This window comes from Leucopleurus acutus (genome assembly GCF_964270905.1).
Source record: "Leucopleurus acutus genome assembly, chromosome: 16".
Taxonomy (NCBI): Eukaryota; Metazoa; Chordata; class Mammalia; order Artiodactyla; family Delphinidae; genus Leucopleurus; species Leucopleurus acutus.
Window position 1 is genome coordinate 4,257,945 of NC_139158.1, and position 26,679 is coordinate 4,284,623.

At 43.8% G+C, this 26,679-nt stretch overlaps 2 protein-coding genes across 3 annotated transcripts in view; both read right to left on the minus strand.

Annotated features, from left to right (window-relative positions):
• Positions 1–8,777, minus strand: part of RBAK (RB associated KRAB zinc finger) — a 20,828-nt gene extending 12,051 nt beyond the window's left edge. For both annotated transcript variants that reach the window (XM_082856690.1, XM_082856689.1), the window contains exons 1-2: positions 8,363–8,777; positions 7,303–7,360 (exon numbers count right to left, since the gene is read on the minus strand). In XM_082856690.1, the coding sequence (XP_082712816.1) occupies positions 7,303–7,317 (15 nt within the window). In that variant the 5' untranslated portion in view covers positions 7,318–7,360; positions 8,363–8,777. The remainder of the gene's footprint in view (positions 1–7,302; positions 7,361–8,362) is intronic.
• LOC309972929 (speedy protein E4-like) lies at positions 8,509–25,828 on the minus strand (the record flags this gene model as incomplete). The annotated part of the gene is made up of 8 exons (XM_082856826.1): positions 8,509–8,765; positions 19,878–19,941; positions 21,781–21,885; positions 22,046–22,214; positions 23,746–23,831; positions 24,316–24,374; positions 24,980–25,192; positions 25,678–25,828. 8 exons carry the CDS (start codon positions 25,826–25,828, stop codon positions 8,509–8,511), a joined length of 1,104 nt encoding a protein of 367 aa, XP_082712952.1.
• Between the last annotated feature and the right edge of the window lie 851 nt (positions 25,829–26,679).

The window sequence follows — 26,679 nt, forward strand, 5'->3', positions numbered from 1 at the left end:
AAAATTTTGAAAAATGGGCAAAGCACTTGAATAGACATTTCTCCAAATAAGTTTTACAAATGACCAATAAGCATATGAAAAAGATGTTGAACATCACTAATAATTAGGGAAATGAAAATCAGAACTATGAGATACCACCTCATACCCATTAGGATGGCTACTATAAAAAAACCGAGAAAATTACAAGTGTTGGAGAAATTGGAACCCTTGTGCACTGTTAGTGAAAATGTAAAATGGTGCAGCTGCTGTGCAAAATAGCATGGTGGTTCCTCAAAAAATGAAAAAGAGAATTAACATATGATCCAGCAATTCCACTTCTGGGTCTATAGCCCCCAAAAATGAAAGCAAAAACTTAAAGAGGTATCTGTATACCTAGGTTCACAGCAGCATTATTCACAATAGCTAAAATGTGGGAATAACCCAAGTGTCCATCGATGGACAAATGGTTAACAAAATGTAATATACATACACAGTGGAGTATGATTCAGCCTTAAAAAGGCAGGAAATTCTGACATCTGCTACCACATGAATGAATTTTAAGGATATTAAGCGGAGTGAAATGAGCTTAATGGAAGGACAAATACTGTAGGATTCCGCTTAGATGAGGTATTTAGTCAAAATACTAGAGACAGAGAGTAAAATGGTGGTTGCCATGGGCTGGGGAGGGAGAAATGGGAAGTTACTGTTTACTGGGGGCAGAGTGTCAGTTCTGGAAGATGAGAAACACTCTCGAGGTGGATGGTGGTGATGACTGCACAACATTATGAATGGCCTTAATACCACTCTACTGTACACTTAAAAATGGTTAGGATGGGTGGGAGGGAGACGCAAGAGGGAGGAGATATGAGGATATATGTATCCGTATAGCTGATTCATTTTGTTATAAAGCAGAAACTAACACACCCTTGTAAAGCAATTATACTCCAATAAAGATGTTAAAGAAAAAAAAGGTTAGGATACTAAATTTATGTTATGTGTATTTTACCACAATAAAAAAAAGTGGAAGGAAAAAAAAATGCAGTGATGCCTCTCTAATTACACACCCCTACCCACTCCCTTACAGAGCTTCTGCAGCCATTCCCTCCACAAAGGAAAGAAGAATGAAATGGGGTCATGGGTTGAGTATGTTTAATTAGTTATTAGTAATTCTCTCAAAAAGTGAAATTTAAAAATTAAGAATCATCAGCTAATTGAGAAAACAACATAAATAAAGGATAAGCATCAGGATGAACAACTCAACAATGACTGAACCAAATTCACAAAGGAAACAACTTGCATTTGTGTCTACTGATTTATATTTTTTAATAAATTAAGCAGGATATTCCTTCCAGAAAATGAGAACATTCTGCTAAGAAAAAGCCACTGGAGAATACTTAGAAATTAAAGACTGGATTGTTGAATTTTTAAAAAATCCTCAAGTAAGAAGCTTGAATAATAAATGGGACATAGAATAGATAACTTAGGAAATCTCTCTGAAAACAAGAAATTGAAATGATGAAATTTTGAGATATTGAAGCCAGATCCAACAGATTCAACATTTTCAGAAAGAGATGACAGACGATGAACAAAAAATCATCAAAGGCAGAATGGAAAATGATTCCTGAGGTGAAGATCATAAAAATAAATAAGCAAACAAAACAAAACAAAACATCATCAAAAGGGACCATATAATCTGCAAAGAAAAATACTGGGGAAACAGATCAAGAAATTTCCTGATAAAACATCCAAAATTTAAAAATTAGAGGGAACTCCCTGGTGGTCCAATAGTTGGGACTTGGCGCTTTTGCTACGGGGGCCTGGGTTCAATCCCTGGTTGGGGAGCTGGCATCTCGCAAGCTGCACAGTCAAAAAAAAAGAAAAAGAAAAGGGGGAGGGGGGAATCCTAAAAAGTTACAGAGTGAGTGAAAAAAATACACTAGTTACCCTGGAAACTGACATTCTAATTCTCAACCAAGAGGAAACAATGGAGAACACCCACAACTTTTAAGGAAAAAGGATTTTGAACCTAGAACTGTACACCAAGCCAAACTATCATTTAAGTCTAAAGACACTATAAAGGTATTTTCAGAAAAGCAAGACGATTTTTGTTGAAGAAAACAGTTTCCTTAAAACAGTCAGTGACAAACTCCTCCGAAACCCGAGAGTTCCAACAAAGACGAACATGGGGATGTAGAAACCTCACTGAATGACCAGCAAAATGGGTTCTCAGTTGTTGGAAGGAGCACTTGTTGGGACTGTAAACATTTAACTTGTATTTTGGAAGGGAACTGCTCAGTAAACATGTTCTATTATCCTACTGTTTATAAAGGGATTTCACCCACTGGTACAGCCACATCTGTGCAGGTCTCACAGCTGAGATTCCCCAAGAGAGCCTAAGATTATCCCAAGGTAAGCCAAATGAGCTTTAACATCACCTATAGGAAGTAATGACCTTCTGGGTTAAGGCAGTCCAGAAGGCAAGAAGTGGCAGGGGTTAGAAGACTGACCAATCAAGCAAATAAATTAAATTACATATCAATATTGCTTCTATCGACACAAGTATCCAAAATGAAATATTAGCAAAAAAATCCAATACCACATTGAAATGAAAATACGTAATTACCTAAACAGGACTTACTCCAAGCATATAGACTGGTTTAATATTTGGAAATCCATTAATACAATATGCCATTATAATATAACTAAGAAGAAAAATCTTACATTTCCGAAGATGACGAAAAGACCTCTGACAATATTCAAACGCATACCTAATTAAAAATTTAAAAAACCCTCAAGAAAATAGGAATTGATGGATACTTCACCAACATGACCCTAATGTGCACAGTACGTGTGATACATATACACACGGGTACATACATACACTTTTTTGAGTCCAGACACAAACACATATCTATGCTTCAGTCCTCTTAGTTTTAAAGTCAGGACTTACATAATGGGTAAACAATAGACGCATTCTCACAAAGATTAGAAACAAAGCAAAATGCTCATTATCTCCAATCAGAGAAAACAATTAAAGGCCTAATAAGCAATAAGAAAAAGTGGAACTATTTCTATTCACAGATGATATACTATACCTAGAAAACTCAAAGAATCAACAATGGAACCAAATCAATAAAAAGAATGCTGTTAGGTCACAATATATAGTTAACACACATAAAGACAACAGCCCTCATTATGTAAAAAAGAGTAAAAAGATGTAATTCAAGTGTACACACAGTTTACAATAGCAACAGAAAAAAACTCTTAATAAGAAATATACAAAATCTATACTAGAAAATTTTTAAAACACTCCTGAAAGACAGAGAAGTAGACCTGAACAAATGGAATGATTCTCCTTGTTCTTGAACACACTGTGAAGCACAATAAAAGGAGGCATGCCTTCACCAAGATGTATCAAAATCAAATGGCTAAAAACTAGTGATAAAAAATAAAGAAATAAAGACACGTTATACACAGAGGAACAAAGATGAGGATGACATCAAATTTCTCTTGGAATCAATGTAAGCAAGAAGCCAGTGGAGGAACACATTTAAAGTACTGGAGGATATAAAAAACAGCAATAATCTCTTTAAAAGTGAAGGCAAAATAAAGATATTTTCAGACATACAAGAGTCATAAGAATTCATTATCAACTAGAAGAAATGTTAACGAAAGTCCTTCAGGCAGAAGGAAAATGACAGCAGATAAAAATGTGGATCTACACAACAGAATGAAGCACCAGAAATGGTAACTATGTATTTTCTTTCATTATTTAAATCTCTTTAAAAGATTAATTAAAAATGACAATGTATCAGGAATTCCCTGGTGGTCCAGTGGTTAGAACTCAGAACTTTAACTGCAGGGGCCCATGTTCAATCCCTGGTCGGGGAACTGAGATCCCACTAGTCACTCGGTTTGACAAAACAAACAAACAAACAACAACAAAAAACCCAATGTATTGTGGGATTGGTATTACCTCTAAAAATAAAATGCAACAACAGTATAAAGACCAAGATGGGAAAAATGGAACTGTAGCTAAGTGATCAGGCATATTACTTGAAGATAAACTATAATAAATTAAAGCTACATACTATAAACACTAAAGCACCCACTAAAATAACAAGTGTTATGGCTAATAACCCAACAAAGGATATAAAATGGAATCACAAAAAAGTCAATCAAACAGAAGGAAGACAAAGAAGATGGGACAAATAGAAAATAAAGACAACAGACTATAACCTAACTGGTTGTATCAATATTCAGTTTACAAGTAAATAGTCTAAACACCCCAGTTAATAGACAGAAATTATCAAATTGGATAAAAAAAAGAAGACCTAACTATATGCTGTCTACAGCGCTGTACTTCACATATAAAGATGCAAATAGGTTAAAAGTAAAAGGACAGAATAAGACATTGCACACCAATACTACTCAAAAGAAAGCTGGAATGGCTTTATAAGTATCAGAGATTCCATTTCACAGCACAGACCATTACCAGGATAAAGGAGGCCAATTCACAACAACAAAGTGGTTAATTAATCAAAAGGACCTAATAATCTTAAATGGTTAGGTATCTTCTCACAAAATTCATGAAGCAAAAACTGACAGAATTGCAAGGAGAAACAGACAAAACACAATCGCAGGAGATTTCAATTCCCCCTCTCTCACGACTCATGGGACAAGTCGGCAGAAGGTTAGCAAGGATATGGTGCACCTGCCAAACATTCCCAACTTGATGTTACTGACATTTAGAGAACACTCCACCCACCGAGAGCAGAACAGGCACCCTTCTCAAGTGCACGTGGAGCTTCTCCGAGAGAGACCTATTCTGGGTCATAAATCTTAAAAGAGTCATTATTTACGTAGTGTTCCTGCCGAAAAATCACCATCTAAATCTATGAATAAACATCGGGGAAACATAAATTCAAAGAATTCTACAAAATAATTGGCCTGTATTCTTCAATTACTATAATGGCATTAAGAAACTATTCCAGACTTAAAAAGCATGAACACTAAATGCAATTCATAATTCCGGACTGCGTCCTCCATCAAAAATTAAAAATTGCTATACAGGAAATTACTGGGAAAACTGACAAAACTGGAAGTTGGATGACTGGATGAACTGTAGATTAAAGTATTATATCAAGGGGACTTCCCTGGTGGTCCAGTGGTAAAGAATCCACCTTACAATGCAGGGGACGTGGGTTCGATCCCTGGTCAGGGAACTAAGACCCCACATGCCGCAGGGCAACTAAACCCACGCACCACAAGTACTCAGCTCGGGCGCCTCAACTAGAGCCCTTGTGCCGCAAAGTGCAGAGCCCACAAGCTCTGGAAAAGGAGCGCTACAGCTAGAGAGCCGACACGCCCTGAAGCCAGTGCACCACAACTAGAGAAGAGAAAAACCCCATGCCACAACTAGAGAGAAGCCCACGCGCCACAACAAAGAGCCCACTCACCACAACTAAGACCTGATGCAGCCAAAAATAAGTAATAAATAAATAAATAAAAATAAAGTATTATATCAGGAATTTGCCTGGTGGTCCAGTGTGTAAGACTCCCAATGCAGGGGGCCTGGGGTCGATCCCTGGTTGGGGAACTAGATCCTGCATGCATGCCGCAACTAAGAAGCCTGCATGCTGCAACTCAGAGTCTGCATGCTGCAACTAAGACATGGCACAGCCAAAATGAATAAATTTTAAAAATTCTTTGAAAAAATAAATGAAGTATTATATCATTGTGAAATTTCCTGAATTCAGTTACCTCTGGCAAGCATACATAAGAAAATATTCTTGATCTTAGGAGATACAACTGAGACATTACAGGGTAAAGGGGCATGACACACTCTCAAACCGTTCAGAAAAAAATATGTTAAAGTTAAAACAATTGCAATGCAGTCAACACAATTCAAGGCTAATCAACTGCAACATATGGGCTCTATTTGTATCCTCATTGAAAAGAAAAAACTGAAAAACATGTAGAAAATTGTGAAACTTTGAACACTGATATTAAGAAAAAATGGTATTGTGGGTTATCCCCACCCACTTTTTAAAAGACTCATTATTGTTTAAAGATACATACAGAAATACAAGTGAATTTTTTCTAAAGGGTTTTTAAATGAATATTTATTTTAAATTAATTTTATTTATTTATTTTTGGCTGTGTTGGGTCTTCGTTGCTGCATACAGGGTTTCTCTAGTTGCAGTGCGTGGGCTACTCATTGCGGTGGCTTCTCCTGTTGTGGAGCATGGGCTCTAGGCACGCAGGCTTCAGTAGTTGTGGCACAAAGGCTCAGTAGTTGTGGCTCGGGGGATCTAGAGCGCAGGCTCAGTAGCTGTGGGGCACGGGCTTAGTTGTTCTGCGGCATGTGGAATCTTCCCGGACTAGGGCTCAAACCCGTGTCCCCTGCACTGGCAGGCAGATTCTTAACCACTGTGCCACCAGGGAAGTCCCAAATGAATTTTTTTTAAAGCCAAGAAAAGGGAGACTCCATGAGTTTGGCAGTAACAGATGTCAAAGGCAGATGGATGGTCAGGAGAGGTAAGGACCTGAAAATGTCCACTGGATTTGACTATAATTAGGTCACTGCTAATCTTTACCAATAGATTCAGGAGAGTGGTAAGGACAAAACCAAGACACCAAGAATTAAAATGGGAATGGGAAGTGAAAACACCTTACTGGAGAATATCTGTCTGTACTGTGTGCTGTACAACCCCCCAAAAACACACTAACAGAAATATCGGAAGGATGAGAAGGCCATTCCATGACTTAGGTTTTAGCCTTGGACTAAATAGTAAAAATGTAAACAGGTCTACTTGGATCACAATATTTTGGAGCCTGGAAAAATCACATGCACCAAGTTCCCGTTGGGCAGCAGGCCCACTGCTAAGATAAACAACAAGTCTAAGTCATATACTGAAATGATTTGATGCCTGTTATTAGGAGAGCTATCCACAATTATTTCAACTTCAACAAACAAATTTTTCCAGGTCTTAGGAAATCTTTGAAACCCACAAGTAACAAAATGCTTTCTTCTTATAGTCAACACAAATCACACGATGGATGGTATCTTCCTTTTTCTATAACTGTCAAGAACATGAGTCATATTTGCAGCTCAATTCCAGTAGCCTTAAAGCATCATACTACCTATATGTGTGAACCTGACAACAACTAGGTGCCGCCCTGACTCTGTAACAACTGTATTTTATGTGATAATGTCTTTTACCTATTTCTACCTTCACGTTTTAAAATATGGATCCTTATACACCTAAAATGCATTACAAAACAAAGTGGGGGAATACATACACCGACAGGAAAACTCACCTGGGATTCATTCATTTTCTGCTGCTCTTGGAAAAATCGTAGACTGTAAACGGTGGACCTAGAGGAAGGGAAGCAAGTAACTGAAGTGCTGAGTAACCTGACCTGCCCAGGCAGGAACCTCCTGCATCAGGACCATCAAAGAAAGTCCAATAAAACGACACCCTATGAACATTCAAGAGGATAAAAGGGTCCTACAAGAGAAACACACACCTGTACCTTTCCAACACGAACATGATCAAGTTACTCTCATTGGTGAATATGAACGACTGTTTCAAAGAGTTAAATTAAAAATGCAAATAAAAAAAATTTCCCTGTGACACTACTTAAGTATTTTCTTACTGTCTCTTAGAATTGATTAAAATCAAAGATTCCACAGTAAGGGAGAATGTAAGCTCTCAAAAGTGGGATAAACATGCATCAAGGCACCGCACTGTTTGTAAATCATCTGACTCAATTCGGTTACCGCTGCACTTATGAGTGTTTTATTATGAAACTGACTTTAAGTGGACAGAACACCTGCCCTAGGAGTTTGGAGTCCTGTTAGCGACCCCACATGCACACCCGGTGAGGATCTGGGACAAGTCACCTCCCTTCTCAGGCCCAATCTCTTCCTTCCTCAAGCGAGGCAGCAGAACAGAAACTTTGCAGACTCATCCTGCACTAACTACACTGTGCGACTCCACAGGGCACAACCCACGGGGGCAGCGGACGCTTAGATTAGACAACCAAGGTGCTGATGGGCCTTGAGAGACACGTGCGAGATGCCGAGACGGCGACAGGAGGACAAGGAGGATCGGGGTTGGACGGAGGGGTGGACGCGCCACGTCCCGGCCGAGCCTGCGGCCCCTGCTCCCCCAGGACACCGGGTGCTCACAAGTCCCAGGGGAACCCCATCCGGAGCTCCCGGCCCTGCCCTCCAGCCCGGCCCATCCACCTCGGGGAAGCGGTCAAACCCTCCCGGTCGCTCTCCAGCGGGGCCCGGGGCGGGCTACCCGAAGCCCCGCTCTCCAACGGCCGCAGGGTCCACAACCGCCTGCAGGCCCGCAGACGCAACACCTACCCCGTCGAGACCAGCTGACCGGCTCCGGGCTCCCGAGGCTCCGGTCCGGGGGCTGCTCCTCCGGCGCGCTCCTCTCACGGATCGCTCCGCCTCCCGAGACCACTGGGCCAGAGAAGCCGGCTCTGGGCCTATGGCACAAGCTCCCTTCAGGCCCACGTCCCTCCCGGGACCTCGCTGTGCCGCGCGCTGCAGACTGCCTGGCACTGCGCCGCCGCCGCCGCCCGGCCGGCCCCTCCGGCCCAGCCCGCGGGCTCCGGAGCTCGCGCTCGGGGGTCCTCGTTCCAGCCTCTGCCCAGCCCACGAGAACCCTCGCCCACACAGCCCGCGCCCTCTGGGTGCCGGCCGGGCCAGACGGCGTCCACCCCTTCAGGCCCCGGAATCCTCGCCCGCCGGAGGCCACAGCCTGGGAACGAAAGCAAGCCGTGACCTGGGCACGGATAGGAAACAAGAGCGGCGCGGCGGAGCGCCGGTGCGCGTGCGCGAACACGCACACAGGGTGAGGCGCACTAGCGCAGGAGGACGCCGGAAGTCCGCTTGCCAAGGCCCGCCCCGGAGAGCGAGACAAATACCAGAACTCTATTTCCCAGAAGTCTCCGCGCCGTCAAGTTAGGGAACGTCTTAAATATCTCCATCTCATCTGGCGGTGAAGAGGTGCTGTGGTGAGAAGTTGGGCCGCCTGGACCAGGGACTCAAATTTCCCCTTACTTTAAGGGAACGTCTGTTATGTCACCGCTTCTCGAGGACTCTTACCTGTGTCCTGGTGCGCTAATCTTTTCCTTACCTTGAATGCTTAAGTCTTAGAATAAGTGTCCACAGACAACTGATAAGGGAAAGGAGTTTCTCATGTTAGCTTACTATCATAGTGAGCTATTTAATCAAAATATTAGTGAATAGAACTTAGCGTTAACATAATAGAGTATTAGCCTAGGATACCTTCCTCCCCCTCATAGGGAAAAAGAAACATAGGCTTTCCAAACCACTTTTAATTCGTGAAAACTGTAGAAAAAATCATAAAATACAGAATTGAAAGAAGACAATTACCCATACCTTTACTTCCTGAAGAGGATTATGTGTGTGGAAAAAAAATTGTGTGTTTCAATGGACAACTAAGCATTATTTGGAGGACATCACTCTGCGTTGATTTCAGCCCTCTCTTTGTCTTTGAGCTGTTTTACACGTCTTCGAAGGTTGTAGGTAACATGAAATTCTGTCCACTTGGTAGGAAGTTCAGTTGACTCGCCAAACCCCTACCCAGGAAGAATCCAATTTTACCTTCATTTCTTTATTTACATATTCATTTCAGTAGTCCTGATCTGTAATGTGTGTTTCTCAGATTCTCTTTTGAACCGGTTATAACAGCTGCAGGTTCCCTCTTGAATGAAATAAAATACTTAGCCTGTGCTCATTTTTATATCTGTATGAGAGTCATGATCTCACCCTTATTTTCTTTTTAAGATTTATTATTTATTTATTTATTTTATTTACCTTTAGCTGCGTCAGGTCTTAGTTGCAGCAGGCGGGCTCTTTGTTGTGGAGCTTGGGCTTCTCTCTACTTGTGGTGCGTGGGCTTCTCTCTAGTTGTGGCGGGCTGGTTTTCTCTCTTTAGTTGTGGCGCACGGGCTCCAGGGCACGTGAGCTCTGTAGCTTGCGGCACTCGGGCTCTAGTTGAAGTGCGAAAGCTCAGTAGTTGTGGCACGCGGGCTTAGTTACCCTGCGGCACGTGGGATCTTAGTTCCCTGACCAGGGATTGAACCCAGGTCTCCTGCATTGTAAGGGGATTCTTTACCACTGGACTACCAGGGAAGTCCCTATCCGTATGTTTTAACAGTTTGGGAGGTCTTCACAGAGATCCTGGATGGATTCACCTAACAGCACCAGGTAAACTTTGTGTCAAGAGTAGTGCACATCATTCCTCAAGAATTTTAAAGTAAAACTATAAAAGGATCCAGAAATTCCACTTCTGTGTATTTTTTTGGAAGAAAAAAACACACTAGTTCAAAAAGATACATGCACCCTTATGTTCATTGAGCATTATTTATAATAGCCAGTGTATAGAAGCAACCTATGTGTCCATCCATAGATGAATGAATAAAGAAGATGCGTAATATATATATATATATATATATATATATACACACATACACACCACAATGGACTATTAGCCATGAAAAAAAAAAAAAGAGTGAGGGGCTTCGCTGGGGTTTCACTGGTTAAGAATCCGCCTGCCAGTACAGGGGACATGGGTTCAAGCCCTGGTCCAGGAAGATCCCACATGCCACGGAGCAACTAAGCCCGTGTGCCACAACTATTGAGCCTGCGCTCTAGAGCCTGTGAGCCACAACTACTGAGCCTGCGTACCACAACTACTGAAGCTCGCTCACCTAGAGCCCATGCTCTACAACAAGAGAAGCCACCGCAATGAGAAGCCCACGCAGCGCAGTGAAGTGAAGCCCCCGCTCGCCGCACCTAGAGAAAAGGCCACATACAGCAACAAAGACCCAACGCAACCAAAAATAAAATAAATAAATTTTTAAAAATTAAAAAAAATAATGAAATCTTGCCATTTGTGGCAACATGGATGGAGCTAGAGGGTATTATGCTAAGTGCAATAAGTCAGACAGAGAAAGACAAATACCGTATGATCTCATTTGTGTGTGGAATCTAAAAAACAAAGCGAAAGAACTAATGTAACTAAACAGAAACAGACTCATAGATACAGAGAACAAACAGGTGGTTGCCAGAGGGGCGTAAGTGGATGAGTGAAATAGATGAGGGAGATTAAGAGAAACAGATGACCAGTTACAAAATGAATGAGTCATGGGAATGAAATATACAGCATGGGCAATACAGTGAATAACATTATAATAACTTTGTATGGTGACCGATGGTAACTAGACCATGGTGATGGATGGTAACTAGACCATAACTAGACTTATCATGGTGATCATTTTCTAATATATAGAAATATTGATATTATGCACCTGGAACTAAAAAAGTGTTGTAAGTCAGTTACACTTGAATTAAAATTTTTTAATTAAAAAGAAAAGAATAGTGTGTCTCGTTAACTATAGACACTTAGTCATACAGCAGTTCTCTAGAACATATTCATCTTGTGTAACTGTAACTTTATACCCATTGAACAATTCCCATCCTCTCCTCCCCTACCCCTGACAATTTATGTGTGACTCTTTTAGATACCTCATATAAGTGGAAACACACAGTTTTGTCCTTCTGTGACTGACTTATTTCACTTACCATAATGTCTTCCAGTTATATTCCCGTTGTCACAACTGGTAGGATTTCCTTCTAATAAGTGAATAATATCCTGTTATATGTATATACCACATTTTCCTTATCCATTTGTCTGTTGATAAAATTTGCGTTGTTTTCCTATCTTGGCTCTTGTGAATAATGCTGTAATGAATATAGAGGTGCATATATCTCTTCCAGATATTGATTTCATTTACTTTGGATATACAGGCTATATTATAATTTATTATATTATATTACATTATATTCTATTATAGTTATTGTGCTTCCCGGATCTTGTGCTTTTCACAAATTGAAGGTTTGCGGCAACTCTTTGTTGAGCAAGTCTGTTGGCACCGTATTTCCAACAGCAGTTGCTCACTTCTTGTCTGTGTGTCATACGTTAGTGATTCTCACACTATTTCAAACCCTCCATCAGCAAAAAGATTACTACTCACGGAAGGCTCAGATGATGGTTAACAATTTTTACCAATAAAGTATTTTTATTTATTTATTTATTTGGCTCTGCTGCACAGCACGTGGCATCTTAGTTCCCTGACCAGGGATCAAAGGTGCACACTCTGTATTGGAAGGCGAATTCTTTTTATTATTATTATTTCTTTTGTGGTACGCGGGCCGCTCACTGTTGTGGCCTCTCCCGCCGCCGAGCACAGGCTCGGGACGCGCACGCTCAGCGGCCATGGCTCACGTGCCCAGCCGCTCCCCGGCATGTGGGATCCTCCCGGATCGTGGCAGGAACCCGAGTACCCTGCATCGGCAGGCGGACTCTCAACTACTGCGCCACCAGGAAAGCCCTGGAAGGCTAATTCTTAACCACTGGACCACCAGGGAGGTCCCTAAAGTTTTTTTTTTTAACATCTTTATTGGAGTATACTTGCTTTACAATGTTGTGTTAGTTTCTGCTGTATAACAAAGTGAATCAGCTATATGTATACATATATCCACATATCCCCTCCATCTTGAGTCTCCCTCCCACCCTCCCTATCCCACTCCTCTAGGTGGACACAAAGCACTGAGCTGATCTCCCTGTGCTATGCGGCTGCTTCCCACTAGCTATCTGTTTTACATTTGGTAGTGTATATATGTCCATGCCACTCTCTCACTTTGTCCCAGCTTACCCTTCCCCGCCCCCCCCCCCCGCCCCGTGTCCTCAAGTGCATTCTCTGCGTCTTTATTCCTGTACTGCCACTAGGTTCATCAGAACCACTTTTTAATTTTTTCTTTAGGTACCATAAATATGTGTAAGCATACGGTATTTGTTTTTCTCTTTCTGAGTTACTTCACTCTGTTTCACAGACTCTAGGTCCATCCACCTCACTACAAATAGTTCAATTTCATTCTTTTTATGGATGAGTTATATTCCATAGTATATATGTGCCACATCTTCTTTATCCATTCATCTGTCAGTGGAAACTTAAGTTACTTCCATGTCCTGCCTATTATAAATAGTGCGGCAGTGAATATTGTGGTACGTGTCTCTTTTTGAATTATGGTTTTCTCAGCGTATATGCCCAGGAGTGGGATTGCTGATCATATGGTAGTTCTATTTTTAGCTGTTTTTAAAAAATAAATTTATTTATATTTATTTATTTATTATTTTTGGCTGTGTTGAGTCTTCGTTGCCGTGGGCGGGCTTTCTCTAGTTGCAGAGAGCTGGCGCTACTCTGTTGCAGTGTGCGGGTTTCTCATTGCGGTGGCTTCTCTTGTTGCAGAGCGTGGGTTCTAGACATGCGGGCTTCAGTAGTTGTGGCACGTGGGCTCAGTAGTTGTGGTGTACGGGCTCAGTGGTTGTCGCGCACGGGCTTAGTTGCGCCCCGGCATGTGGGATCTTCCTGGACCAGGCTCGAACCCGTGTCGCCTGCATTAGCAGGCGTATTCTTAACCACTGCGTCACCAGGCAAGGCCTATTTTTAGTTTCTTGAGGCACCTCCACACTGTTCTCCATAGAGGCTGTATCAATGTACATTCCCAGCAACAGTGCAGGAGGGTTCCCTTTTCTCCACACCCTCTCCAGCATTTATTGTTTGCAGATTTTTTGATGATGGCCATTCTGAGCAGTGTGAGGTGATACCTCACTGTAGTTTTGATTTGCCTTTCTCTAACGATTAGTGTCGTTGAGCATCCTTTCATGTTGGCAATCTTATATCTTCTTTGGAGAAATGACTATTTCGGTCTTGTGCCCATTTTTGGGTTGAGTTGTTTGCTTTTTTTGATACTGAGCTGCATGAGCCACTTGTATATTTTGGAGATTAATCCTTTGTCAGTCGCTTCATTTACAAATATTTTCTCCTGTTCTGAGGGTTGTTTTTTTTGTGTTGTTTATGGTTTCCTTTGCTGTGCAAAAGCTTTTAAGTTTCATTAGGTCCCATTTGTTTATTTTTGTTTTTATTTCTATTTCTCTAAGAGGTGGGTCAAAAAGGATCTTGCTGTGATTTATGTCATAGAGTGTTCTGCCTATGTTTTCCTCTAAGAGTTTGATAGTGTCTGGCCTTTCATTTAGGTCTTTAATCCATTTTGAGTTTATTTTTGTGTTATGGTGTTAGGTAGTGTTCTCATTTCATTCTTTTACAGGTAGCTGTCCAGTTTTCCCAGCCCCACTTATTGAAGAGGCTGTCTTTTCTTCATTGTATATTCTTGCCTCCTTTATCGAATATAAGGTGACCATATGTGGGTGGGTTTATCTCTGGGCTTTCTATCCTGTTATACTGATCTATATTTCTCTTCCCTAAAGTATATTTCAATAAAGGTATGCATATTGTTTTTTAGACACAAGGCTATCGCACACTTAACAGACTACAGTATAGTGTAAACATAAGTTTTTCATGCACGGGTACACCAAAGAATTCGTGTGACTCGCTTTATGGCGGTATTCGCTTCATTGCAGTGTTCTGGAACTGAAGCTGCAGTGTCTCTGAGCTGGGCCTGTATACCAAGAAGTGGGATTGCTGGAACATATGGAAATTTTACAAAAAACATTTTGAGAAAACTCCATACTGTTTTCCACAGTGCCTGCACGATGTTACACTCCTGCCTATAATATGCAAGGGTTACAATTTCTCTACAACCTTGAAAATTCTTATCTTTTAAAAAAAATTGTAGGCATTCTAACAGATGTGAGGTAATATCTCACTATGATTTTGATTTGCATTTCCTGGATGATTAGTGACGTTGAGCACCTTTTCATGTACCTGGTGCTGTGTTAAGTCTTTCTAACACACATACACACACACAAAGGGATAGAAGGAATGTTTTGGAAGTGATGAGTATATTACCGTGATGGTGGTGGTGGTATCACAGGTATGTGCATATTTCCAGACTCATCAAGTTATACAAATTAAACATGGGCTGCATTTTGTATATCGATTACATGTAAATAAATCTGTAAAAACCCAGCAAAAAGTGGTGTGTTTCATTAGCCAGTGAAGCCCAGGTACGTCTTTTCTCCTCTCCCAGGGGTGAACCCAAGCTGCCATTGAACTTGGAGCTCTTTCTGTTTCTTTAGTTTCCCCTTGTATTACTTCTGTGTTTCTGCGTTGTTTTCAGATTACAGCTGAGTGGTTCCCCATTTGGAGCAGCAGGGATTCTGAGTTTGGCTCTGTCGTTTGAAGACTTTTGATGGCCTCTCCAAAGGGATTAAGTTTCTACAGAACTAATCTCAGTTAGGTGAGAGGTAACAGAGGATCTGGTTTGTTAGTCTTTTCTTAGTCTTTTCTGTTTGTCTACTTGGACAAGCTCAGATCAATTGAGAATCTCTTGCCCAATGGGAGGAGAACGGCTCTTTAATATCTAGACTGGTGAGTGTTTATTCCTGACTCGTGTCTAAGACTTGAGAACTGAAGGTAAAAGTTCCATTCTCTATATGTCTGTGTGTCTGTAATTCAGAAAGGTCTTTACCTCTGACAGTGTGAGTATGTAATGTTTTCCTACTTCTGGATCTATTAAAGTACATTGTAGAGTCTCTTAAATTAAAGGGTTTCTGTCCTGATTGGCCTACAAAGATACAAATGTGCTTATAAAAATTATATATCCCTAAAATTCTCAGAGAGAAAGGAATGAGAACTTCTCATACGTTAAATGTGCTAGAAAAGTATTCTTGTAGAAATCAAGTCAGGGAATTCCCTGGCCGTCCAGTGGTAGGACTCGGTGCTTTCAGTGCCAGGATCCGGGTTCCGTCCCTGGTCAGGGAACTAAGATCCAGCAAGCCTCTGTGTGCAGCCAAAAATCAACTCAGAAATTGAAAGACTTCAAGTTTACATAATTTAGGTAAATCTTTGACAAATGAAGCTAGTTTAATATTTTTGGTTTAATAAATATTTATTCCTATCTTAATTATCGGTATTAGGCATACATTTAAAAAAATCTACTTGGGAGTGTTCTTCCTAAATTTATATAGGTGTGCCCATCAAATAAGCTAACATTACTTCTACTTAGTATTTAAGGCTGTGAAAAATGTAAATTTGTGTTTAAGTGCATTTAATTATTATTCCGACAAACTTTCTTTCAACAGTAACTGTGTTTTGTACTGTGTTAGCTTGTCGATAAATTCCAAGATCTTTAGTTTACGTAAAGCCTTGAACTGATATTAAATTGTGTTACTTACTGGATAATCATTGGATACCGAGGTCATTTCTAAGCAAGACAGAAACCCAAAACATTGATTACTAAGCATAATCTCAAGTTCTATGCTCTTGTTGCATATTTTTATTTGTTACCTAGAGGCTGTGTCTGTGGGTGTGTTAATGAATGTGTTTGTCTCTGCCACTTGGAGAAGTCGTGTAAGGGATGTTTGTGGCTATGTAAAGTTGTGTTATGTGTGTTCATGAGCTCTCCTAGCCTAAAATGCTGATGTGTGATGGGCAGTTGTCAATTATTCACTCCTAGGTTTCTTTGTGAAATGGAAGTAACTTTGGTTCAAAGTTATTATTAATATAATATGAATGAGATTTGACCAATAGTAATGTTATCAGCTGGAAGAGAACTCAGGTTCAGCTGCTCATCACTCAGAAGTCAGTGTTCCAGAGACAAGGGTTGGTGGAAGAAGAAAGATGCTTTATTCAGGAAGCTGGCAACCTGGGAAGATGGTGGACTAGTGTCCCCAAAACCATCTCCCAGTTGCCAATTAGAGGGAAAAATGGGTTGATAGGGAAAAGACGGGAAGTCTCTGGGCTGTGCGGGTGGGGGCTTCATGCAGAGTAGCACAGTCAGCTCTGACCATCACCTTGAAATTGGTCCTGCAGTGGTGTGGTCGGTGTCATGTTGATTGTTTCAGGCACAGTTAATCTTCAACTCCAGTGTTGGTTTGTTCCCATTTCCTTGAGGCCAGTTCCTGGAATTGTGTAAGCCATTGGTTCAGGTCTGCTCAAGGTGGAGCAGCTTACGTCATAGCTCCAGTCTGGTGATCATACAGTTAGCTTTCTCCTCTTGGAGTGGTTTTAGTATCTGCAAAACAAGTTAGGAGTGTGTCTCTGACACTGTTACTTATGTCCTTCGGGAGGAACCAAAGATTCTGTGAGTGCTGTTGTCCTAATCATTAACTGCTTGAACCTGTTCTTTTGTGACTCAGGGGAGGCCTGGGAGACTGCAGCTGTTTTACAAACAAGAGGCAGGGGACATGGAAGGGCCCTGCATGGTCCTGCTTGGTTCCAGCAGCCGAGAGGTACAACTGGGTATGCAAGATAATGAGATGTAGTTTTGTTTATTCACAGGAACAAAACTAGTTTGGTCCTAAAGTGAAATGACTGATTGTTCCAGCACCAGAAAGAGGATAGTGAAGGACACAACCTCAGTGAATATAGAAAGTTGCAGGAGATGGGTGGAAAGGGAATTTCATTTGTCTGAGCTGAAGGCGGCTCAGTTTTGATGTTTATTCCAGAGGTTTTCAAAAAAGAGCTTCTGGTTCTCTGAGTATCAAATATTATATTGATGCAAAGCGGGAGTTTGGTTTTCTCTCTGTAAAATGATAACTGTTTCTAGTGGAGTGTTGGTCTCTTTAATAAGTGGTTGGAAAGCTGTTCTCTAAAACTGCCTAAACAGCAGAGCTTCTGTGTCTCACTGGAAGAGCTTTCTGCCCCTAGTTCTGAATTCATCCGGCCTTATTATGTTTTGAAAATAAATGTACAGGGACTTCCCTGGCGGTGCAGTGGTTAAGAATCCGCCTGCCAGTGCAGGGTACACGGGTTCGAGCCCTGGTCCGGGAAGATCCCACATGCTTTTAGAAACTAGAGCACGGAGAGAGTAAGGTCATACGAAATTTGAGACGCTAAATATTGTCATAGTTTAAGCAGTGTGAAGATTGTTGGAAGAAATTATTTGTCATTCATTCAAGCCATAAACATTTGATGAATACTTGCAAAAAATAGAAAATAAAGAAACCTCGAGAGGCCGCGAGCCACAACTACTGGAACCCACGTGCCTAGAGCCCATGCTCCGCAACAAGAGAAGCCACCGTATTGAGAAGCTGATGTACCACAACGAAGAGTCGTCCCCGATCACGCCAACTAGAGAAAGCCCACGTGCAACAACGAAGACCCAACGCTGACAAAAATAAATAAATATATTGAAAAATGTATTAAAAAAAAAAAGGAAAGTAAATGCACAACAAAATTTCTGCATTTCTGAGAAAGTTAAGCTCTCTTAAAACGGTGTTTCTTTTGGTTTGTTTGTTTTTGTTTTTTTTAAGTGTACTGTCAGGAATTCCCTGGCATTTCAGGGGTTAGGACTCTGCGTCTCCACTAGTAGAGGCCTGTTTTTGATCCCTGGTCAGAGAAGTAAGATCCTGCAAGCTGCGTGGCGTGGCCAGAAAAACAGCAAAGACAAAATAATCATACTTTAGCCGTTCAACACAGTCAGGGACCTTTAGTTCCTCCTCAAGGGCTATCGGGTAATATTCTGAGCCATGTCCTTGGAACTGCTTGGCAGAGACTGAAACCCCCAGCAGGTGGAACAAGGTAACTGCATGCTGCCCACAAGCACGTAGACCCCAGACCAGTTGGAAGCAGAAGGCTGATGATGTTGAGTCCCCGTGACCTCACCACCAACCAATCAGAAGCATGTCCGTTAGCTGATCACGCACCCTGTAACCCTCTCTTCAACATGTAGCTCCTTTCTCTTTTCCCTGTATAGTCCTCAAGCAAAACCTCAGGAGGGGAGAGTTGGTTCTTCGGGACATGAGCCCACCATCTCCCGTGGACTGCCGGCTTCCTCAATAAAGCTATCTTTCCTTTTACCCAACACTTGTCTCTCAGTATTGGAGTCCTGAATGATGCAAGATGTGCCTCATCTTCTGTAGTTTTCTCTACATGAAAAATAATTCAGGATTATTTTTCAGAGTTAAGAAATGTGGTTGGATAATCACAACACCATCAAGCAACACCTCGTTGGACAGCAAAGAGGCGAAGCCGACTGGTAATGACCACACACATCATGACTGTGGGAAGACTTTCGTCTTTATTGTATTTTCCCAAAAGCTGCATTGCACGGTGCTCTTTAATAATCTAAAATAACATACAGACATGTGGAGACAAGTTAAAAAATTACGACTGAATTCCCACAATTCAATAATGAGAACTAAAAAAATAAAATTTATGCTTACAAGATTTGGGAGGAAATACCCACCTAGCTATAAGTAGAACGGGAATATTATGTAATATATAAATTGTATATTATGTAATAGATAAAAATAAAAATCTCTCTTGAAAATGAATAAAATTGTATATATGTGTAAATATACAACAGCTGTAATACTCATCAGAAAAGTTTGTAGGAACAAGGTGTTTCAAAATGAAGACTATTTCACAATAAATATTTAAAACTATTTAAAATAAATATATAAATATAAAAATACAATAATTTGATAGGTGACATTTTCAAAATAAGCCTGTGAAAGTTAAGTCATCAGTCACGACCCTATGGCTCTCATTATATATTTTAAACTTTTTCTCTCCTATTCTGAGCCCCTACACTCCACCTTCAAATGCTTCTAGACCGGGGCGAAAAAGTGTATAAAAAATGGGACCTCCAATGGGACCTCAGGGGAGATTTGAATGAAATGATCTGAAAATTGGGGTGGTGACTCCAAAAGGATGGAATCTGAGAAAACCCTGTTTTCTTATTGTCCTGCCACAGACTCCTAGAAGCATGCCCCGCTCCTAGGAGTATGATATGAAAACTCTTCTCAGCTCATTCTAGAAGGTGCTGGGTTGTTCGCGATTATCTGCACAAGAGGCTTTCTCCCTTCCTTCCTCACAGCTGTCATCACTGTCTGGAGTGCCCTCGTGTTGAACATCCTCATCTCTCCTGGGCTCTGTGATCTGGAAGTAAGAGAAAGAGCGAGGATGTCAGATTGCAAAGTGGCAACTGTGCAGATATAAAGGTTTTCACATGCTTAGTCAATTCTAAGGAGAATTGAGACTCCTTTATGATTGCAGTTTTATCTCAAATTCTCCATTCTGAACCCCAGTCCTGAGCCATTCATTGTTTTCAAGTGTGATTCTTGGACTCTGGTGACCCTGACTCCAAAAACTACTGAATACAGCTAAGGTCAGGCCCAGTAATCTGCGTTATAGCGAAGACCCCAGGTGATTCTGCGCAGGGAGCTGGCATTTGGAGAAATGCTGCTTTAGTCTCAACTCACCTTGGTCCTCTGGCACCACTTCAGTTCTGAACTTGGCACCACACTATAGACATGACTGACAAGTCAGCATCGTGGACCAGGAGACCTGATGCCGATGCCTAACCCTGACGCTAACCCTGCATCCTAATGTCTATTTTATTATTAATTTTTCATTTATTTACTTATTTCCTTTATTTTATTTTTGGCTGCATTGGGTCTTGGTTGCTGCGCGTGGGCTCTCTCTAGTTGTGGTGAGCGAGGAGTACTCTCCGTTGCTTCTCATGACGTTGGCTTCTCTTGTTGCGGAGCATGGGCTCTAGGCGCACAGGCTGAGTAGTTGTGGCTTGCGGGCTCTAGAATGCAGGCTCAGTAGTTGTGGCTCGTGGGCTCTAGAGCTCAGGTGCAGTAGTTGTGGTGCACGGGCTTAGTTGCTCCGCGGCATGTGGGGTCTTCCCGGACCAGGGCTTGAACCCATGTGCCCTGCGTTGGCAGGAGGATTCTTAACCACTCTGCCACCAGGGAAGTCCCTGGATCCTAATGTTTAAATAATACTCAGTCCTCAACTTGGTTAGTGTTACGGGCTGAATGTTTGTGTCCCCCCAAAATTCTTATGTTGAAATCTTAAAATCTTAACCGCTAAGGTGCTGGTATTAGGAGGTGGGGTCTTTGGGAGGTTATTAGGTCATGGGGTAGAGCCCTCATGAATGAGGTTATTGGCCTTGTAGAAGAGACTGTGGAGTGTTGTTTATGAGCCACGCGGTCTGTAGTAGGTAGGGCAGGTCGAATGGACTAAGACAGCTAGTTTGCAAGATTTAAGCCAAATGTTTGCTCAGTCCTCTGCCCACATCTAGCACTCTAATGTGTCAATTGTAATAAGCCATGCTGAAGATGGCATTCCTTAACCTTCACTCGTTGTGATAAACCCCCTTGACCGTCAACTTGAGGGGGAAAAGGTGAATTGTACAAGAGGAATCATTGGTCCAGAAGTGGTGAGTCAGGGGAAATAAAGAGTCCCAGGTCATCTGGCCATAAGCAATTTGAAAGTAAATTTGGATGAAAATAAAGCCGGTCATAATTCATCTTTTCTTATTGAACGTGTGGCCTGTTGTATGTAATATCCTTTTGGTAGACATTTACTTTGTTGTAGGTAAATGCTAGAACCCATATCCCTGAGGGATGTAAGGCCAAAAATGAATGAAAAAGAGAAACTGGAAACACAGTATATGGAAGAAAATCACCATCTCGTCAAAGCTGTTATTTGGACCCAGTTGCTTTGGGTGAAATGACTTCAGTGAGACCCATGCGTCTGGGACAAACTGGTTTCCCCGAGGTCTGGCGCCCACGGGCCCCGCGGTGCTGGTGTGTGTGTGTGGCTGTCAGTCCGTGGCTGGGCGCTGAGTCGGCGTGTGGCTGTGTGCCCGGCTGGCCCCCTTCACAGCGTGAGAGGTGATGTGGGTCCAGCAGTGGGATTCCTCCGATTTCCTCAGTAGACAACACGTCATTCTGCCCTCACCTTTGCGCACGCACACAGACCTACCTTTGCGCAGGCCGATGACTTGAGGCCTGCGTGCTCCTGGGGCCCCTGGGGCAAGAGGGCGCGATCTCTTCCCCACACCCAGAGCTCTGGATCAAAAGCCTGGATCTGGAAAGAAAAACAGCCCCTGGCAATGAGGATGCCGCTGCCTCCCGTTGCCCGGCCTCCGGTTCTTTCTCGTCCATCCCCAAGTCCCAAACCGAGTTCCCCGTGATCCCCCCCTCCTCTCCGGCCCTCCCCCTCCCCGAGACCGCCACAGCCCACCCACCTGCTCGCACTCTTCCCGAGTGACCCTCGTCTTCCAGCCCATGGAACGGATGAACTGGGAACGCAGTTTGTGGAACAAAGGACGCTGGGAGCGGTTCTTTCCATAGAGGAACGAAAAGATGGCCTGTTTGGGGGCCTGGTTGTCCTCTTCCATGTCGCTGGCCACATAGCTGGGGAAAGACATCAGGTCACTGTCATCAGGACAGGAAGGGCCTCCGCTTGAGATCAGCTTCCCAGGAAAGAGGCAGGCTGAACATCCTCACGCGACCCACCCAGCCCTGCCCAGTGTCACCGTCACCGTCACCGAGAGCCGCCCAGTCTTCAAGGAGGCACTGCCAGGCAGGACCTTCGGAAGGGTGCCTCTCACACCTTGAGGATGAGGACAAAATCCAAACCCCGTTCCCTTCAACTTGTTTTATGTGCACACACCTCTCTGCCTATGTTGTAGGTACATGGACAGTTCCTGAGGGCAGGACCTGATCTGATCTGTTTCTGCATTCATCCCTCTCCTACCAAATGACACATTTAGGGCTTGGTTCGTATTCATGCATGAACTCAACAGCCTTTTGTGAATCTCTGTTCCCATCACCTCATATTCTGCGGCATGTAGGGTGTACGTTATAAGGTTTCATTAGATGAGTGAATGAATGAATGAATGAACATTTAATCTCATAGCCACATGCAATACTGATTACCTCGAAGACTCACAATAACGAACATTTGCAAAATGAAAAGAATTGTGCTGAGCGTTTTGGGAATGCATTGACATTTTGACAAGACCTGCCTTCCACATTGTGTCCAGTCTGATGGGACTGGGGAAGGGGAAGGGGGGAGATAAGAAATGACTATAATGCAAAGCATCACATTATAATACGATTTTAACTCAAGTGCCTCGGGATGCAGAAGTTAGGGAGATCAGGCATCGTGAAGGTTTTGGTGTTTGAACCCACTTTAAGGATAGGGTCATTTTCTTCAGATAAATGTGTGGGAAAGATACCTGGACAGAAAGCCCAATAGAAACTTAGAGGGCAGGGTATTTGGAAGGAGCGGTGGAACACAGGAATGAAGTGTCAGAACAGTGTGATGGAGATTGCAGAGAGAGTTGAATTCCAACCCAGAACCCTGGCCCTGATTTGGCACGGCATTAGCCGATGAAATTGTGTGAAGCGGTCAGACCTGTGTTTTGGGAGGATATTCAAGCAAATAGAGCCGACTGGCTTGGGAGACTTGGAAGAAACGTCAGTGGGGAGCGTTTTACACCAGAGCCGCGCTATGTGATAAGGGCCCCCCGATTGTGGCATGTGTCGTGGGAACGCAGAAACGGAAGATAATCACACTTGGTGCTGATGTGGGAAGACCCGAGACTGGAAAATCGGAACCGGAAACGTCTCAGGGCTGTTTACTCGGGGGCAGGATGGTGTCAGTTCTTTCTTCCTCTCCTCTTAGGAAGCTTTTGTGTTTTGCTTTGTTTCGTTCAGTGTTTTAATTGACATTAGGGTAGTTTGTTTTGACAACGAATGGTATAAAAAACATAACTTTGTTTGGAAAAGAAACCACTGTACCGTAATCCTGTCATTTTCACACCAGAGTAAACAGTACAAAGGGGTTTAAAAAAATAGATGAAAGGTCAGCGCCCCCGTCTCTCTCTCCGCCCTCCCAGGGTGTTGAATGTTGATGGCAGGGATGGAGCAAGGTACTCACAGAGCTATGAAGAAATGGATTCTCTGGAATTGCCAGGAGAAGAGCCCGGCCCGGCTAAAATAAGCTATCACCATCGACAGGAGATACTGATGGAAAGAGGGAAAAAAGCGTAGGAGAGAGGTCACCTCCTGGAAGAGGAGAAGGAGTGGGAGGGAGAAGGGAGCAGGGGACGAGGAATGGGTGGTGCCACTTGGAGAGGAGACCCCCCGTGTTGGGTGAGCCTGATTATTTGGGGAAGGGGAGAGGACAGAAGGTCAGAGTTGGCGACGCTCCAAGGATGGGAGGCTGTGGGTTTGAGGGCGTGGACTTAGGGCCACTGGCACTGGATTGTGTTTGATGAACCGGAGCCGAGGCGAGTCCCCAGGAGCTGAGAGGAGAGGGGACTTGGCAGCAGCCACCAAAGGGGCTCACCTGGGGCTCAGATCCAAGAGGGGACCTCGAGGCCCCTGGAGGGAAGTGTGGACAAGGCATCAGGTTGGGAGGGGAGTGGAAACGTGGGTGTAGAAAGCACCCCGTGCGCCCACCCAGGACAGGCGCTGGAGCTGGAATCCATCTCAGCGGGTGGTTTACCTTGTCAGATACTTCCAGCCTTTTGTCCCAGGCAAGGAATTTCTTAACGACGGGATCCTCTGTGAAAAGAGGGCAGATGTTGCCCGTGGGAACTGGGCTGTCATGGGAGCATTGCAGAGCCAAGAGGGAGAACCGCCCCACCCCCGGGGAAATGCCAAGTTGTGGCCCAGGGTGAAGCTGACAGGAAGAGGGGATTGAAGACCATTCACTGTACGAGGAAAGGGGGTGACTCCCCTTCTAGGGGGCCGAGTGACAGGGAGTGATGCCCCTTCATCGTGCATTCACGTATCACTGCAGAGGGCATCGAGTTACTCTCAGCCAGTTTCTCAATTGACAGTCTCGTTGGGGCGAAGATGGACTGTCAGCCCCCCGCCCCCGCCCGCCCCACACCAGTAAGATTCAAAAGGCCAGTAAGAGCTAGAGTCTCAGGGGTACAGTTGAAACCCAACAAACCTAACCCTGTATCATTTCTAAATGTAACCTCATCCTGCATCATTTACGTGTCCCCTGTATCCTTTGTCCGTAGACAGTCCGCCAGGGACGGAGAGCGCACCAACTAGCAGGGAATTGTTTTCCACTGGAAAAGTGTAGTCATGGGAAGATTTGTTTCTTTGTTATTCAAGTATAGCATTGGAGGGTGCTGGGCGAGGGGGCGGGTCCTTACCGAGCATCCTGTTGAAGACCTCGTGGTGCTCAGGCAGCACTGAAGACACCCGCTGTCGCTTCAGCTTCATCTTGAGCCCAATCAGCCACTCCACGACCCAGGTGTCCTGGGCCTCAGCGGCCGGGTCGCCCTCCACCTCCGCTCTGAATGCCACTGACCTCTTCCTCTTACCGCCAGGGCGCTGAGGTGGGGAGGTGCAACCGGCCCAGGGGGCTGACGAAGGAGAAGAGACTACAGTATGACGCTCTCGTCTTGGGAATTCAGCCACTGGTGACCACCCAACCCCACCCCGACTCTGCCTCCCCCCTGAAGCACCCCCGTGCTTTCCAGTCTCACAGACCGCTGACCTTGCCCCAAGTCATCTTTCCATCTTTCTCTGTCCATATCTACCGATCCCTCCCCTGACTCCTTGTGTCATTTTGCCAGCTTCCTGTCCTCGAAACTCTTTCTCATGGTAGATAATTTCTCCCACCAGGAAAAAAAAAAAAAAAAAAACAGAACCCTCCCCTTGATTCCTCTCTTCCCTCCTCTCATCCTTAGATCTCGTCTCCTAACCCTCTTTCTTGCTCCCCAGGTGTTCCGTGTCCCCAGCTCCTGTGTTCTCCTCCCTCAATCCCTGGCTTTCCAAATGTCTCCTTTCTTTCATAGGCACCTTTCGCAGGGGCTCTTTCCCGACCTCTGTACCCATTCCTCCTTACCGGTCAAGCCTTTGAAATTCCTTCTCGTGCCAGCTCCTTCACCTGACGGTCCTGGGTTTTCTTCATAGACAGTCACCTCCAGGGGGTACCCTGAGGAGCTGGGCTGGCAGGTCTCGTCCTCAGCCTGGGAACTCGGTGGACGATTGTCCATGATGTCTCCCAAACTCTTCCCTTCCTCGAAGCCTAGACTCTGCTTTGTCCCAACTCTTGTTCTGGACTTGGGCTAAACACGAGTGGTCGTCCCTTCTCCAAGCTGTGGGGCAACTGGCAGTGGAGAGAAGCTCTGGCGAGATGCTATTGTCTACTACTGTTGCCGAGCACCACGGAGTCTGGTCCTTCCAATCAGGAAGGTCGGAAGCCTCTGATGTCATCATCCGTCATTCCAACCTGGCAAGCAGTTTGAAGGAAATCACAAGTAACTGTCAGACCTATGTGTGCACTTGTCCCAGAGATCGGGATAAATGGTATCTCCTGCCACTGACCCAACCTCTGCCCGTCCTCCAAAACTCCCCTCAAGGTGTCCAGACCCCGCTTTACCGCTTCCCAGCAGGTGCGCTGTCCTCTCCCTGCTGGACTCTCCCCCTCCCTCCCATTCCTTTTCCACGGGCTGGTGGGAGAGTGGGGAGAGGGACAAGGAGACTTAGGGGAAGCAGCAACGGTTCAGCCTTATAAGAGTGAGGTAAGTATGTAAAAAGATATCCCAGGTACATTGACTCACTGGATTAAAAAGTTACGTTAAAACATGGAATTTTGCAAAGCTCTTCTGCTCAGTGTTTACTGGCACTGTGTTCAGAATTCTGTAGTGGGGGAGCACACGTCCGCTACCCTCAGGCACCTTTGCGTCCAAGAGGTATTTTGAGAAGCTAAAATCATACAGAACTACTCGTGCTCACGAACCCTTCAACGGGTGTCTACAGACAGACACACACACACGCACACACAAAAAGGGCACCTTTGGGTTTCACAAAGTCCATGGATTGTCCAAAGCCTGCCCCTCGATTC